Raw genomic sequence first — 15,445 nt, 5'->3', positions numbered from 1 at the left:
AGAAAATGAAGCAAAAAGCAAAACATTGATCATTTCACACAAAACTCCAAAAATGGGCCAGACAAAAGTATTGGCACCCTCAGCCTAATACTTGGTTGCACGACCTTTAGCCAAAATAACTGCGACCAACCACTTCCGGTAACCATCAATGAGTTTCTTACAATGCTCTGCTGGAATTTTAGACCATTCTTCTTTGGCAAACTGCTCCAGGTCCCTGATATTTGAAGGCTGCCTTCTCCAAACTGCCATTTTTAGATCTCTCCACAGGTGTTCTATGGGATTCAGGTCTGGACTCATTGCTGGCCACCTTAGAAGTCTCCAGTGCTTTCTCTCAAACCATTTTCTAGTGTTTTTTGATGTGTGTTTTGGGACATTGTCCTGCTGGAAGACCCATAACCTCTGAGGGAGAAACACATTTCTCACACTGGGCCCTACATTATGCAGCAAAATTTGTTGGTAGTCTTCAGACTGTAGGGACAGTGTTCTTTTCTTTGAATGCCTCTTTTTTTTCTCCTGTAAACTCAATCTTACCCCGAGACATAAAAAAGCCAGGGTGGAGTTTGCCAAAACTTACCTGAAAAAGCCTAAAACGTTTTGGAAGAATGTTCTCTGGTCAGATGAGACAAAAGTAGAGCTTTTTGGACAAAGGCATCAACATAGAGTTTACAGGAGAAAAAAAGAGGCATTCAAAGAAAAGAACACGGTCCCTACAGTCAAACATGGCGGAGGTTCCCTGATGTTTTGGGGTTGCTTTGCTGCCTCTGGCACTGGACTGCTTGACCGTGTGCATGGCATTATGAAGTCTGAAGACTACCAACAAATTTTGCTGCATAATGTAAGGCCCAGTGTGAGAAAGCTGGGTCTCCCTCAGAGGTCATGGGTCTTCCAGCAGGACAATAACCCAAAACACACTTCAAAAAGCACTGGAAAATGGTTTGAGAGAAAGCACTGGAGACTTCTAAGGTGGCCAGCAATGAGTCCAGACCTGAATCCCATAGATCACCTGTGGAGAGATCTAAAAATTGCAGTTTGGAGAAGGCACCTTCAAATATCAGGGACCTGGAGCAGTTTGCCAAAGAAGAATGGTCTAAAATTCCAGCAGAGCTTTGTAAGAAACTCATTGATGGTTACCGGAAGCGGTTGGTCGCAGTTATTTTGGCTAAAGGTCGTGCAACCAAGTATTAGGCTGAGGGTGCCAATACTTTTGTCTGGCCCATTTTTGGAGTTTTGTGTGAAATGATCAATGTTTTGCTTTTTGCTTCATTTTCTTTTTTTTTTTTTTCATTTAAGGCAAATTAAATGAAGATAATAATATCAAAGAATTTGTGATTGCAATCATTTTCAGGAAGAAACTGAGTATTATCTGACAGAATTGCAGGGGTGTGAATACTTTTGGCCATGACTGTATATAATGCGCGCTGAACAGCAATTAGGCTACATACTCAGAATGAGAATTTGGTGAGTTTTTGATGTTGCATATATTTTTGGGAAGTAGAAGAAGAAGAAGGAAAAGAAGAAGTAGAAGAAGATAAAGGAGAAGGAAAAGGAGAAAGAGAAGAAGAAGCGGTGAAGAAGAAGGTAAAGAAGAAGGAGAAGGCGAAAAAAAGATAAGAAGAGGAAGAAGGAGAAGAAGAAGGAGGAGGAGAAAATGAAGAAGAAGAGTAAGGAGAAGAAGAGGAAAAAGAAGGAGAAGAAGAAGAGTAAGGAGAAGAAGAAGAAAAAGAAGAAGGATTCGAAAAAAAGAGGAGAAGGAAGAGTAGAAGAAGGAGAAGGACGAGAAGAAGAAGGAGGAGAAGGTGAAGAAGAAGAATAAGGAGAAGAAAAAGGAGAAGAAGGAGGAGAAAAAAGAGGAGAAGGAAAAGTAGAAGAAGGGGAAGGATGAGAAGAAAGTGAAGATGAAGAAGAAAGGTCATGCGCGCTGAATAACAATTAGGCTACGTACCCTCAATGATTATTTGGTGAGTTTTTGATGCTGCGTAATTTGGAGAAGTAGAAGAAGAAGTGGAAGAAGAAGGAGGAGAATAAGGAGGAGAGTAATTAGGAGAATGAGAAAAAGGATAAGAATGATAAGAAGGAGAAGAGGAAGAAGAAATGCTAGAACTCCTTTAGTACCGCTATTGCAATTCTCTCGTTCCCTTTCAAGTTTTTTTTTGTCCATTTAAGACTTAATGAAACCTATTGTAAAAAAAGAAAGTGCACAAAATTAAAAGTAGACTGGTGAAAATTGACGATGAAGAGAAAAACTGATGTGGTTGCAATTACTTTGTCAACCACGATGTTACTGTTGTGGCTGTAACTACTTCACCAATCATGATGTAAAATAATGAAGCATGTTTTCCCACCGACATCGGTATCTTTTAACAATATGTTCCCCTTTAAACAAGCAATATTAACTGATAGTAACCCCTGCCAAAACAATCTGTGTAGCGAGCTCAAAAAAATTACGTAGCTATAATTGTAAGACCGGAGTTCTCGCCAAACTTTCTCTTCTTCTACAAGACATATTTTTGAATGAGGTAATTTATAATTGGCTGGAACAACCTTCTGCAACACAGATATAATATTTGCCAAAAAGAGTTCTTCAATATGCACGTCAGGACACGGATGTCTCGATTTTCTTGGCACTGCTGAGAGAGGCCTCTGTGAGTCACTAGAAATCCCTTCCATGAATTCGAAATCACTTCATCCCGGGACAAAACGACTTCAATTTATTTAAAAATGATATAAAACATAACTCAGCAATTGTTTTATGCTAGACATAAATGCTCTTAGAGAATTTAATAAATCTACAATCCTGTTTGAAGCATATTTCAAATACTAAAAGCAATAATAATTTTCACAAAAATGATATTGAAAAAAAAAAAACCTCCGTGGGCACGTAATGTGAATTGCATAGAGATAGTGAGAGAGAGGAGTGATTGGCGGGGCGTTCAGTATCTAAGCAAATTAGGAAACAGGAAAACTAAAAAAAAATCCTGATATAAAGGGAGGTCATCTATGAAGAAACAAAAATTATATTTAGTATTAGCACTATAAGATATAAAATATTCCTTATTGATCAGGTCCATGGTACTGACCCAGGGCTGCAGTGTTAATGCAGTTTTAAGTGATGGTGCTGAACAATCCTGCCAGGGATATTCTGAAAGTGGACAAACCCTTTAAACTGTTGCCTATAAGAATTCTCCTGGGCCCCCATGCAAAATGTCTAACAGGGTCTCACTTGCAATGTGTCATTTAAAATACTGGTGTCTTTTTATGTGGCACAGAAGAAATTGGGTTATGTAGCATCAGAGGAATGCAAAGAAGGAGCAGAAGAAGGTGAAGGAGAAGGAGAAGAAAAAGGAGGAGAAGAAGAAGTAGGAGAAGAAAAAGAAGGAGAAGGAAAAGAAGAAAAAGGAGAAAGAGAAGGAAAAGGAGAAGAAAGAGAAGGAGAAGAAGAAGGTGAAGGAGACGGAGAAGACAAAGAAGAAGGAAGAGAAGAAGGACAAGGAGAAGGAAAAGGAAAAGGAGATGAAAGAGAAGGAGAAGAAGAAGGTGAAGGAGACGGAGAAGAAAAAGGAGAAGGAAGAGAAGAAGGACAAGGAGTAGGAAAAGGAAAAGGAGATGAAAGAGAAGGAGAAGAAGAAGGTGAAGGAGACGGAGAAGAAAAAGAAGAAGGAAGAGAAGAAGGACAAGGAGTAGGAAAAGGAGAAGAAAAAGAGAAGGTGAATAAGAAAGGGGAAGGAGATGGAGAAGAAAAAGAAGAAGGAAGAGAAGAAGGACAAGGAGAAGGAAAAGGTAATGAAAGAGAAGGAGAAGAAGAAGGTGAAGGAGACGGAGAAGAAAAAGAAGAAGTAAGAGAAGAAGGACAAGGAGAAGGAAAGGAAAAGGAGAATAAAGAGAAGGAGAAGAAAAAAAGAGAAGGAGAAGAAGAATGAGAAGAAAAAGGAGAAGGAAAAAAAGGACAAGTAGAAGAAGAAAGAAAAGGAGAAGAAAGAGAAGGAGAAGAAAGTGGAGAAAAAGAAGGAAAAGGAGAAGTAGAAGGTGAAGGAGAAAAAGAAGAAGGAGGAAGAGAAGAAGAAGCAAAACGAGAAGAAGATGAAGAAGGAGGAGGAGTAAGAGAAGGAAAAGGAGAAAGAGAAGGACAATAAGGAGGAGAAGAAGAAGGGGAAGGAGAAGCAGAAGAAGGAGGAAGAGAAGAAGGAGAAGAAGGAGAGGGAGAAGAAGGAGGAGGAGAAAGAGAAGGAAAAGTAGAAGGGAAATGAGAAGAAGAAGAAGGGGAAGGAGAAGAAGAACGTGAAGGATAAGAACGAGAAGGAGAAGAAGAACATGGAGGAGGAGAAGGAAAATGAGAAGGTGAAGGAGGAGAATGAGGAGAATGAGAAGGAAACGGAGGAGAAGAAGAAATAGAAGAAGGAGGAGGAGGAGAAGGAGAAAAAGAAGGAGAAGAAGCAAAAGAAAAAAAGACAGAGGAGGAAGAGAAGGAGGTGAAGGAAAAGAAGGAGAGCTAAAAATGGCCAGATCCAGCTAAAGAATCTGGTTAGCTTCAGAGCTGCACTTACGATCTCTTCTTGCCTAAAGGTAATTTCACACATAACAATTTCGTTAACGATATCGTTGCATTTTGTGACGTAGCAACGATATCGTTAACGAAATCGTTAAGCGTGACAGCGACCAACGATCAGGCCCCTGCTGGGAGATCGTTGGTCGCTGAGAATGATCAGGATCTTTTTTTGGTCGCTGATCACCGGCTGTCATGGCTGAATCGGCATGTGTGACGCCGATCCAGCGATGTGTTCACTGGTAACCAGGGTAAATATCGGGTTACTAAGTGCAGGGCCGCGCTTAGTAACCTGATATTTACCTTGGTTACCATTGTAAAAGTTAAAAAAAACAAACACTACATGTCTGTCACGTCCCCCGGCGTCCACAGGGCTAAAACTGCTTTCGGCAGGAGCGCTGCTAATGCACGCGCTGCTGCCGAGAGCTTTCCCTGCACTGTGTCAGCGCCGGCCGGCCGTAAAGCAAAGCACAGCGGTGACGTCACCGCTGCTTTACGGCCGGCGCTGACACAGTGCAGGGAAAGCTCTCGGCAGCAGCGCGTGCATTAGCAGCGCTCCTGCCGAAAGCAGTTTTAACCCTGTGGACGCCATGGGACGTGACAGACATCGGAATGTGAGTATGTAGTGTTTGTTTTTTTAACTTTTACAATGGTAACCAAGGTAAATATCAGGTTACTAAGCGCGGCCCTGCACTTAGTAACCCGATGTTTACCCTGGTTACCCGGGGACTTCGGCATGTTTGGTCGCTGGAGAGCTGTCTGTGTGACAGCTCCCCAGCGACCACACAACGACTTACCAACGATCACGGCCAGGTCGTATCGCTGGTCGTGATCGTTGGTAAGTCGTTTAGTGTAACGGTACCTTAAGAGATCAGCCACCATTCATTGTCTCCAGAGGTGGCCGGTAACCTAGGCAATGAGTAGAAAAGTATAGAATTAAATATTGGACTTAATTTGCGTCTTTTTATAAGCACTTTACAATTTTACCAAATTAAGATGACGAGAAGAAAAAGATGAAGAAGAAGATGACGAGAAAATACATTTAGGGCCGGTGCACACGTTGCAAAATTGTTGCAGATTTTTTGACATTTTTTTTTTTATGGAGACTTGTCACAAACTTTGAAGGGTTTCCTGATGTCAGCAAAGTGAATGAGAATGCTGATATCACTTGCTCATGTTGCTTATTTGTGACTTGCAGATTTGGTGCAGATTTAAATCTGCAGCATGTCCTGCACCCAAATCACATATAAAAAACAAACAGGTCAAAAATGCGTAAAAAATGAGGGGAAATGAGCCTATTGTATGAAGTGGTTTTCCTGCCAAGAGATACAGAAATGGTGAGGAACATTCTTCACCAAATACTCCATAGTGTATATGCACATGTTAAGTAGTTGCGTTTTTTCTGTGTTTTTTCCTCGCAGGTTTGCCACAAAAATTGAAGGATTTCCTAGTGCCCACAAAGTGAAGGAGATTACTGAAGTATCATGCACATGGTGCTTATTTTATTCCTTGCGGATTTGAAGCAGTTTCAAACCTGCAAACCGGTCAATTTTTTCAGCTAAAAGGCATGAACAATCAGGGTTTTTCCTGACAAGAGATGTGTTTTGGATGCAGAAATTTTTGCTGCAAATACTTAACGTGTGCACATACCCTCAAAGGGATTTTATGTCACTTAAAAGATTCTAAAAGTGTTTAAATGTGTTTTATGCAGGGGCTTGTCAGCAGTCCAACAACTATCCTTGTAATGCAAGTCCCAAATTGAGATGCCCTTGGAACCCTGGGATGCCGGACACCTGCCTACAACACCTTTGAGAGTTATCAATCCCTTGCCATTAGGCCACGTTCACACGTTCAGTATTCGGTCAGTATTTCACATCAGTATTTGTAAGCCAAAACCAGGAGTGGAACAATCAGAGGAAAAGTATAAGAGAAACATATGCACCACTTCTGTATTTATCACCCACTCCTGGTTTTGGCTTCCAAATACTGATGTAAAATACTGACCAAATACTGAATGTGTGAATGTGGCTTTACGCCTCACCCTCCCTATACACCTCGGATTACACCGTGTACTTTAACACAAAAACAGCCTGAGGCTGGTTTCACACATCCTGATATTTCTGGTACCGGAGATGACAGTATCTGTGTGTGTAATACTTGCAGCACACATGTGGCACCATGTGCCTCCCGTGTGCAGCATCATTACCAAACGTACGGGCGCCACTGAAGAAGCGGTACAGTAAACGATGTTCCCCGGCGCCAGGTGCTGAAGACGGCTCTCATCATTCTCCCCTGCCCAGTGCGAGCAGGGGAGAATGATGAGCATTGTGTTCAAGCGATGACAATGATGACAGCAGATGGGACTATTACTCCAACCAGCCTACACCTGTGGCATTGATAATAGTGAGAGCAGGAACAGCTGATGAGAGTATTCATCACCCCCCACCTGTACTATAAATAAATAAAGGAAAAAACCTGCATGGGTTCCCCTCTATTTTCTATAACCAGCCAGGCAAAACTCACAGCTGGGGGCTGCAACCCTCAGCTGTCAGCTTCAACGAGGCTGGTTATCAAGAATAGAGGGGTCCCCAAGAGGCATTTTTTTATTATTTAACTAAATGATTTAAAAAACGGCGTGAGATCTCCCCATTATTGACAACCAGCCTTGCTAAAGCAGACAGCTGGGTGCTGGTATTCTCAGGCTGCTCTCGCTGTTATTAGTAGCAGCAGGTGTAGGCTGATGGCAGTAATAGTCCCATCAGCCGCCACCTACTGTCATTGCTATCACTTGAATATAACTCTCATCATTCTCCCTTGATAGCGCTGATTGCCAGAAGAGCAGGGAAGAATGATGAGAGCCGTCTTTAGCACCCAGCGCCTGGGAATAGCGCTTACTGTACCGCTGCTTCCCAGGCGCTGGGATGTGTCACACAGGTGACATCCCAGTGTGTCGTCCGTGTGCACGTCTGTAGGACGTTTTGTGATTCATGCTGTCGGTAAAAAATGGATATGTCTACGTGTGGGTCACACGGACACATGGTCCGTGGAAACACACTGACATGTGCACAGCAACGTAGAAGTAAATGTGTCTTAGTGTGTCAGGGTCTTCGGTACGTGTGAAAACTGTCACCACATGTACCAGAGACACAGACGTGTGAAAGAGCCCTTAGTGCTGTCAAAGTGAACTAACTATATGTGGCTAATGGAAAGGTACGCTAGTCTTTTATTACTGCTGTGCTGTCACACATGATCTGTATAGTTTTTTCAGTATTTTATGGTTTTCTCTCCCTATCACTAAGGTTAGGCTGTCAGCTATGCCGTTCTCTATCTAGATTCAATACAATATATCTGCTGCATTCCCTGCCTCAGCTTTTACACAGCTATGACAGTCCCTCTTGATTTGCTGTTCTGTACTATGAGATAGTTGCAAGGCATTTTGGAGAACCATTCACAACTGTGTCTGGGGTCATGTGAGCCTTTTCTGGCTGATGCAATCTTCTGTATTCTGTAGAATGGCAGTGGCCTTTTTTTGAGAATTTGATATGAATTTGATTCATATTGAATTGATTTGCTAATCTCTAAATAATACCTTCAGTTCAGAAAAGGTCTTCTACTGTCACACATTATTATTATTATTATACATTTTTATAGCGCCATTTATTCCATGGCGCTTTACATGTGAATACGGGGCAAATATAGACAAATACATTAAACATGAGCAGATAACAAGGCACACGAGTACATAAGGAGGGAGGACCCTGCCCGCGAGGGCTCACAGTCTGCAGGGGATGGGGAAGTCTGCTTGATTTAGAACAGTCTAAGGAGCGCTTTCGAAATTACCTTTTAAAGGGAACCTGTCATGTACTCCAACACTATTAACCTGCATATATAGGGATAATCTCCAGATTAATAGCCTTACAACATTATTGGCCTGCCGCAATATAAGTGCGGCTACGGGGAGACATTAAACTCAACTTCTCCTGGGAGCTGCCAGCTTTCAGTCATTAGAGGTGTAACTGTAACCTCACCAGGCCCGCCTCTATGACTGAAAGCTGGCAGCTTCTGGGAGGAATGGAAAATATTTTCTTTTAGTAATGCAGCCAGACAACTGTGTAATGACATTATCCAACAGAATAACCCTGTATCTGCAGGTTAACAGCATTTGGGGACATCGTATGTTCTTTTTCATCCCCATACGGGGACCTGTAATTTGCTGCAATGACTCATGTAGCCGCTGACTGGTGGCGTGAACTGGCAAGAGTAACCAGACGGAGTCCAGGTCAAATTCAGAGAAGAAATTCAATGACAAAGTGAAAACCTCAAAATAAAATTTGGGGTGAAGCAGCATGCAGAATGGTAATGAATAGTGATGAGCGAGCATGCTTTTTGGCGTGCTTGAATACTATGCTTGAGTCGCCGCGGCTGCATATCGAACAGCTGTTCGATAGCCGCAACACATGGAGGAATTGACTGTTTGTTAGCTAGTTCCTGCATGTCTTGCAGCTGTCAAATAGCCGCACGACATGCAGCCGCGGCGACTCAAGCATAATATTCGAGCACGCTGAAATGCTCGATTAGCACTCGAGTATGCTTGGATAACACCTTATCATTGATTGGTCCTCTGATTGATCTCCTCTACCCTGATTGGCTGTCCAGAGGATCATGACTCCTGAATGGTTATACAGCCAAGTGTTCTGCTCATGAGCCACCCATCATCTTTTCAAATCCTGCCAAGAAGACTTGGTTGGCAGTGACTGGCGGAGAATACCATTGCTGGAACATGGCAAAGTTAGTACATGATACTCAACATGTTGAGTCAAAGGTACGAGGCAGTTTATGTACGAATAGCTTGAAAATGTAAACTGCATGCCATTAACACCCATATAAAACAAATGTATTTAAAATCTAGTTGTATGCTCCGGTGAGATTATTTTTACTCTAAACCATGTACAATATATACAATTCCCCCGTGGAGTGTAGCGGTCACTGGATAGACGGTCAAAGAGGAGTCTGATTTATAAGTTGCAAAAGGTTAACTACGACGGAGGACGAAAAACAAAAGGTGCCAAATCTTTTTGTTCTGATACATGATATATGAATCAATTAATAAGACCTGAAGCTATCTGTATAATTAGTAATATATGCACACCCAGCACTTTGCATATATGATGTTGATACCAATCTGAGTTCTTTCGGTTATCATTGCGGAGATGACCTATTACTCTGAAAGTCCCGGGTTTTAATTAGGTGCCCAAATTCAAAAGGATGACATTGGTCTCGAGCTCTTTCAAAATCCTCTTCATTGTATAATTCACAACAATTAAGCTTAATTAACTTTGAAGACAATTACTTTAAAGGGATACAATCGTGAAAACGGTTTTATAGTAATGTCATAGTATTTGATGATACTGAATAAAAGTGCTGGCTGGCTCTTTTTTTTTAACTTTATTGATCTTTTTTTTCCCCTTTTTACATTAGTTTAGGTTTCTGAACAATCTCTAAAGAGCGCCGAAAATTGTAGGCTAAACACGGAGATGTAATAATTCACTTATTAATATGAAATGATTGAAAAGTTCTAGAATATAACTGTAACTCAAAGCTTAATGTTCGGTAGTCAATTCCTCATCAAAGAAATAGTGCCTTCTATGAGGATGGTTCTTCAGCATAAGTACAAAAAAGATCAATTTTGCATTGGCTGCATACAGTCTTGCCTTTTGAAAAAGGCGCAAATATCCCGAAACGCATTATCTGTTAGGCTTTTAACAAATAAAGCATCACTTATCTGATTAAGGCTATGTTCACATACAGCATTTTTTTTTTGCAGATTTTTTTTTTTTATGCAGATTAAAAGCTGCTTTTTTCAGTACAGACGAAAGCTATGAGATTTCAGAAAATCTCCTGCATGTGACTGGTTTTATTTTCCTGATTGTATGTGAGAACTGCAGCGTTTTATAAATCTGCAGCATGTCAATACTTTCAGCTTTTTTGCATAATTTATTCACCCATATACAGGTGCTTCTCACAAAATTAGAATATCATCAAAAAGTTAATTTATTTCAGTTCTTCAATACAAAAAAATTGAAACTCATATATTATATAGAGTCATTACAAACAGAGTGATTTATTTCAAATGTTTATTTCTGTTAACGTTGATGATTATGGCTTAGAGCCAATGAAAACCAAAAAGTCATTAACTCAGTAAATTATAATAAGTAACAAATAACACTCGCAAAGGTTTCCTAAGTGTTTATAAAGGTCCCTTAGTCTGTTTCAGTAGCTCCACAATCATGGGGAAGACTGCTGACTTCACAGATGTCCAGAAGGCGTCACTGATACACTCCACAAGGAGGGGAAGCCACAAAAGGTCATTTCTAAAGAAGCTGGCTGTTCACAGAGTGCTGTATCCAAGCATATTAATGGAGAGTGGAGTGGAAGGAAAAAGTGTGGTAGAAAAAGGTGCACAAGCAACCGGGATAACCGCAGCCTTGAAAGGATTGTTAAGAAAAGGCCATTCAAAAATGTGGTGGAGATTCACAAGGAGTGGACTGCTGCTGGAGTCATTGCTTCAAGAGCCACCACACACAGACGTGTCCAGGACATGGGCTACAAGTGTCACATTCCTTGTATCAGGCCACTCATGACCAATAAACAACGCCAGAAACGTCTTACCCGGGCCAAGGAGAAAAAGAACTGGACTGTTGCTCAGTGGTCCAAATTGTTGTTTTCAGATTAAAGTAAATTTTTCATTTCATTTGGAAATCAAGGTCCCAGAGTCTGGAGGAAGAGTGGAGAGGCCACAATCCAAGCTGCTGGAGGTCTAGTGTGAAGTTTCCACAATGAGTGATGGTTTGGGGAGCCATGTCATCTGCTGGTGTAGGTCCACTGTGTTTTATCAAGACCAAAGTCAGCGCAGCCGTCTACCAGGAAACTTTAGAGCACTTCATGCTTCCCTCTGCCGACAAGTTTTTTGGAGATGGAAATTTAATTCTCCAGCAGGACTTGGCACCTGTTCACACTGCCCAAAGTACCAATACCTGGTTTATAAACAATGGTATCACTGTGCTTGATTGGCAGCAAACTCGCCTGACCTTAACCCCTATGGGGTATTGTGAAGAGGAAGATAAGAGACACCAGACTCAACAATGCAAACGAGCTGAAGGCTGCTATCAAAACAACCTGGACTTCCATAACCCCTCAGCAGTGCCACAGGCTGATCGCCTCCATGCCACGCCGCATTGAGGCAGTAATTGATTCCAAAGGAGCCCCGGCCAAGTATTGAGTGCACTTACTTAACATACATTTCAGTAAGACAACATTTCGGATTTTAAAATCATTTTTTCAAGCCAGTGTTATAAAGTATTCTAATTTACTGAGATAATGACTTTTGGGTTTTCATTGGCTGTAAGCCATAATCATCAACGATAACAGAAATAAACACGTGAAATAGATCACTCTGTGTGTAAAGATGGGGGCTGGAACAAAGCGCAGCTGGGAGGAGGCCCCCCATGACTGCTTTGAGCCGGGCGGTCTTTTTAAACAATGCTGCGGCTGGGGATAGGAGAATGGAAAGGGGGGGAGGGGTTTAGAAGGGGGAGGTAGTAGGGAAAGTGCGGGAAAACCGCCATTCCCTACCTTAATTCAGGAGAAGGAAGACGTGCAGGATGGCGTCGGCGGATTCAATGATGTCCCAGCTGAGAGAGATGGCCAGGTCCAGGAGAGGGGGCTGGCTTGAGGCCCAGCTGGCCTCCATCATCGGTGCTGCAGGAGGATCCGGGCAGAGCTCACGGGGCAGGAGGACCAGGCCCCCAGAGACACTATCCCCCGAAGTCCCGGCGCGTGGCAGGCGCAGGCTCCGGAGCCCCTCCAGGGACCCTGCGGGCAGTGAGTCCGGCGGCGCTGCCCCCTCCGGTCGCTCCCGCTCCGGCAGGAATCCAAGTACCCGGCCTGCAGGCGCCGGGAGTCGGGCCCAGGACACCGCCGCTGCTGCCGGGAGCGCCGGACCGGAAGTGCGGCCTGCGCGATCCAGGCAGAGCGCAGCCGCAGCTTCCCCAGCTCCTGTCAGGTCTCCTGCTCCCAGGGGACGCGCGGCCGCCGCTCCACCGGCTTCTCCTGCTGTGCCGGTGTCCAGAGGGAGAGCGGCCGCCGCTCCCCCTGCCCCCAGCAGATCCACAGCGCCCAGGGGGCGCGCAGCGGCAGGAAGAGGAAGAGCAGCGCTGCCAGGAGGAGCAGCACAGCCAGGTAGAGCGGCACAGCCAGGAGGAGCAGCGCGGCTAGGAGGAGCAGCACGACCAGGAAGAGCAGCAGCAGCAGCCAGTAATCCGGACCCTTTACCGGCGGCAGGCACCCACAGCCCATCACCTCCCAGGGTGCCTGCTGGGATGACCACGAGGAGTACACAGGCGGCGGACGGTCAGCGGTCGGGGGATCTTATACGTCCCGCTTGTACGGAACGGCGCAGCGGAGGGAGAGATGCAGGCAGCAGTGTCGAGCTGCCTGCTCGGGAGCGAAGAATGTTACACGACCGGGCGGGCTCGCCCGGGTTGGAACACGGGGATCGGTCGAGGTCGCCCAGGAGGTCTCCGGAGCACAGAGCAGCATTTACCCGTTACCCATCGGACGATGAGGTGGCGGGGGATATTGACCACGGACGGAGGAGTGGGTCGGTACAGCAGCTACAGCACGCTCGGGTCCCCCCTGGTGACGAGGAGGCCAGGGGCGCGGGCCTGGGGCAGAGAGGGCTAGCGGCGCAGCAGTTCCAACACGCTCGGGTCCCCCCTGGTGACAAGGAGGCCAGGGGCGCGGGCCCAGGGCATCGACGCGTTGAGGAGGTGTCGGAGTCCAGCGGTGATCGTCAAGGGAGGTCAGAGCGACAGGGATCCGGAGGTCCGGCTGGCGGGGACACAGCACCCGCGCAGCGTTGTGAGTATGAGTCTATGTCTGGTTTGTCGCCCGCAGGGGCCAGGTTGCAGGAAGTTAGGGGAGGTCGGGTGGCGGTGTGCGAGGAACGGCAGAGGAGTGGGCCGATTGTGGCAGAGGTGCCAGGTATGCAGGACTTATTGCAGGGTATGTCGCAAATTTTGCGTAGATTGGAGGGGGGGTCGGCAACTGGGGTTGCCGCATCGCCGGTGGAGGCGTGGTTGGCTGGGCGAGGGGTGGTACCCCCGTCGGGAAGTGGGTTGGTAAGCCCTAGTCGGGTATTGGAGGTGGCATCGGCAGGTGTATCGGTTTCGGTTCAGACAGAGAAGGAGAAAGGCGATACGGTCAAATTAGATGACAGAGCGAAAGGGGAAGTTTATGTGTGCTTTGAAGGGCCGTTGGGAGCGCATTTAAAAAAGGAGGTGAAGGAGAAGATTTGGAGAGACGAGTATGTGGAAATTTTTTCCCTGCTTCCGTTGGAGAAGTTTAACTTGGATAAAGGGAAAAAAGATGATAGCAAAAAGGAGGAGGAAGAAAAGCGGAGGTGGCGGTTAATTCCGCAGACATTTGTGAATTGGTTACAGGCATTCGCAATATTGGCGAGCGTAGTGGGGGAGAAAGCGCCCGAGAATTGCTCGGGTTTGTTTTGCTATCTAGACTCGATTGGGGAGGCGCATCGTACATACGGCGGTCAGACGTGGCTGCGGTATGATGAGCAGTTTAGGCAGAGAAAGGCGGTGAGGCCGGAAATTAGGTGGGACCAGAAGGATATAGGCCTTTGGCTGAAGGTTATGGCCCCAGCTAGACATGGGCAGTCCTTTCATGGGTCCGGGGGTGGTGGCAGCCAGCAGGCGGGACACGGAAGCAGTAGTCAGGGTGCACAGGGAGCAAAGGAGAAGTCTGGAACCTGCTGGCAGTTTAATGACGGGCAGTGTAAATACGGTAACACCTGTAAATTTAAGCATGTGTGTTCCCACTGTAATGGAAGTTCACACGGGGCTTCAAAGTGTTTCAGGAAGGGGAAAGGAAAGCCAGTTGTGGGTGCCGGTCAAGGGGGAGAGCCCGGTGAGGCTTCACGAGATGGCCCCCTTTCTAAATAGGTACCCTGATCAGGTGAAGGCAGGTATTATTTTTAATGGTTTTGCGGATGGTTTTAGGATTCCTCCCCCGAGTCACGAGGTTCCTTTTTCGATTAAGAATTTGCGGTCGGCAATGTTGCATGCCGAGGTGGTTGATGTTAAACTCAAGAAAGAAGTGGAGTTGGGAAGGATGTCTGGGCCGTTTTTGAACCCGCCGACTGAGGGTATGGTGGTTTCCCCTTTGGGGGTGGTGCCTAAGAAAGAGCCGAATAAATTTTGGTTGATTCAACATTTGTCGTATCCAAAGGGTCGGTCGGTAAATGATGGCATCGCCCAAGAGCTGTGCTCTGTTGAGTATACATCATTCGATGCAGCGGTACAGTGGGTGAGAAGGCATGGCCCGGGGGCGCTGTTGGCAAAGACGGATATTGAATCGGCCTTCCGGTTGCTTCCGGTGCATCCGGACAGTGTTCCGTTGTTAGGTTGCTTTTGGAATGGTGGTTACTATTTGGACAGATGTTTGCCAATGGGTTGCGCCATTTCTTGTTCATTGTTTGAGACATTTAGTACTTTTCTGGAGTGGGTGGTTAGGGACGTGGCGGGAGTTCAGTCGGTTATCCATTATTTGGATGATTTTTTGTTTATTGGGCCGCCTGATTCCGCAGTGTGTCGTAATACGTTAACGGCTATGTTTTGGGTAGCAGAGCTTTTTGGAGTTCCATTAGCGGCGGATAAGACGGAAGGTCCCACCACGGTGTTGAGTTTTTTGGGAATTTTAATTGACTCCGAGAGAATGGAGTGTCGGTTGCTGGAGGATAAGTTGGCCATGCTGCAGCAGGAGGTTGATAGAGCTAGAAGGAGGAGGAAGCTGACTTTGAAAGAGTTGCAGTCTCTCTTGGGTAGATTGAAT

The 15,445-nt window shown here is 45.2% G+C and overlaps 2 protein-coding genes across 2 annotated transcripts in view; one reads left to right on the top strand and one right to left on the bottom strand.

Annotated features, from left to right (window-relative positions):
- The window catches only part of ESRRG (estrogen related receptor gamma), a 980,003-nt gene that overhangs the window by 854,729 nt on the left and 109,829 nt on the right, over positions 1–15,445 (bottom strand). The gene's annotated exons all lie outside the window — the stretch shown is intronic.
- Positions 1,649–3,917, top strand: LOC138637657 (high mobility group nucleosome-binding domain-containing protein 5-like). Its single transcript, XM_069726493.1, has 3 exons — positions 1,649–1,796; positions 2,428–2,516; positions 3,267–3,917. Exons 1-3 carry the CDS (start codon positions 1,649–1,651, stop codon positions 3,915–3,917), a joined length of 888 nt encoding a protein of 295 aa, XP_069582594.1.

Source organism: Ranitomeya imitator, chromosome 5, assembly GCF_032444005.1.
Source record: "Ranitomeya imitator isolate aRanImi1 chromosome 5, aRanImi1.pri, whole genome shotgun sequence".
Classification (NCBI taxonomy): domain Eukaryota; kingdom Metazoa; phylum Chordata; class Amphibia; order Anura; family Dendrobatidae; genus Ranitomeya; species Ranitomeya imitator.
Note: the sequence above shows the minus strand (reverse complement) of the source record. Positions and strands in the feature narration are given on the sequence as shown.

Bases quoted from the DNA above. Each gene is read 5' to 3' on its own strand.
- LOC138637657 (XM_069726493.1), top strand. From the start codon at position 1,649: ATGAAGAAGAAGAGTAAGGAGAAGAAGAGGAAAAAGAAGGAGAAGAAG. The intron at 1,797-2,427 runs GTGAAGAAGAAG...CAATCTGTGTAG, and splicing joins AGAAGAAGAAGGAGGAGAAG to CGAGCTCAAAAAAATTACGT. The intron at 2,517-3,266 runs GTAATTTATAAT...TATGTGGCACAG, and splicing joins AAGACATATTTTTGAATGAG to AAGAAATTGGGTTATGTAGC.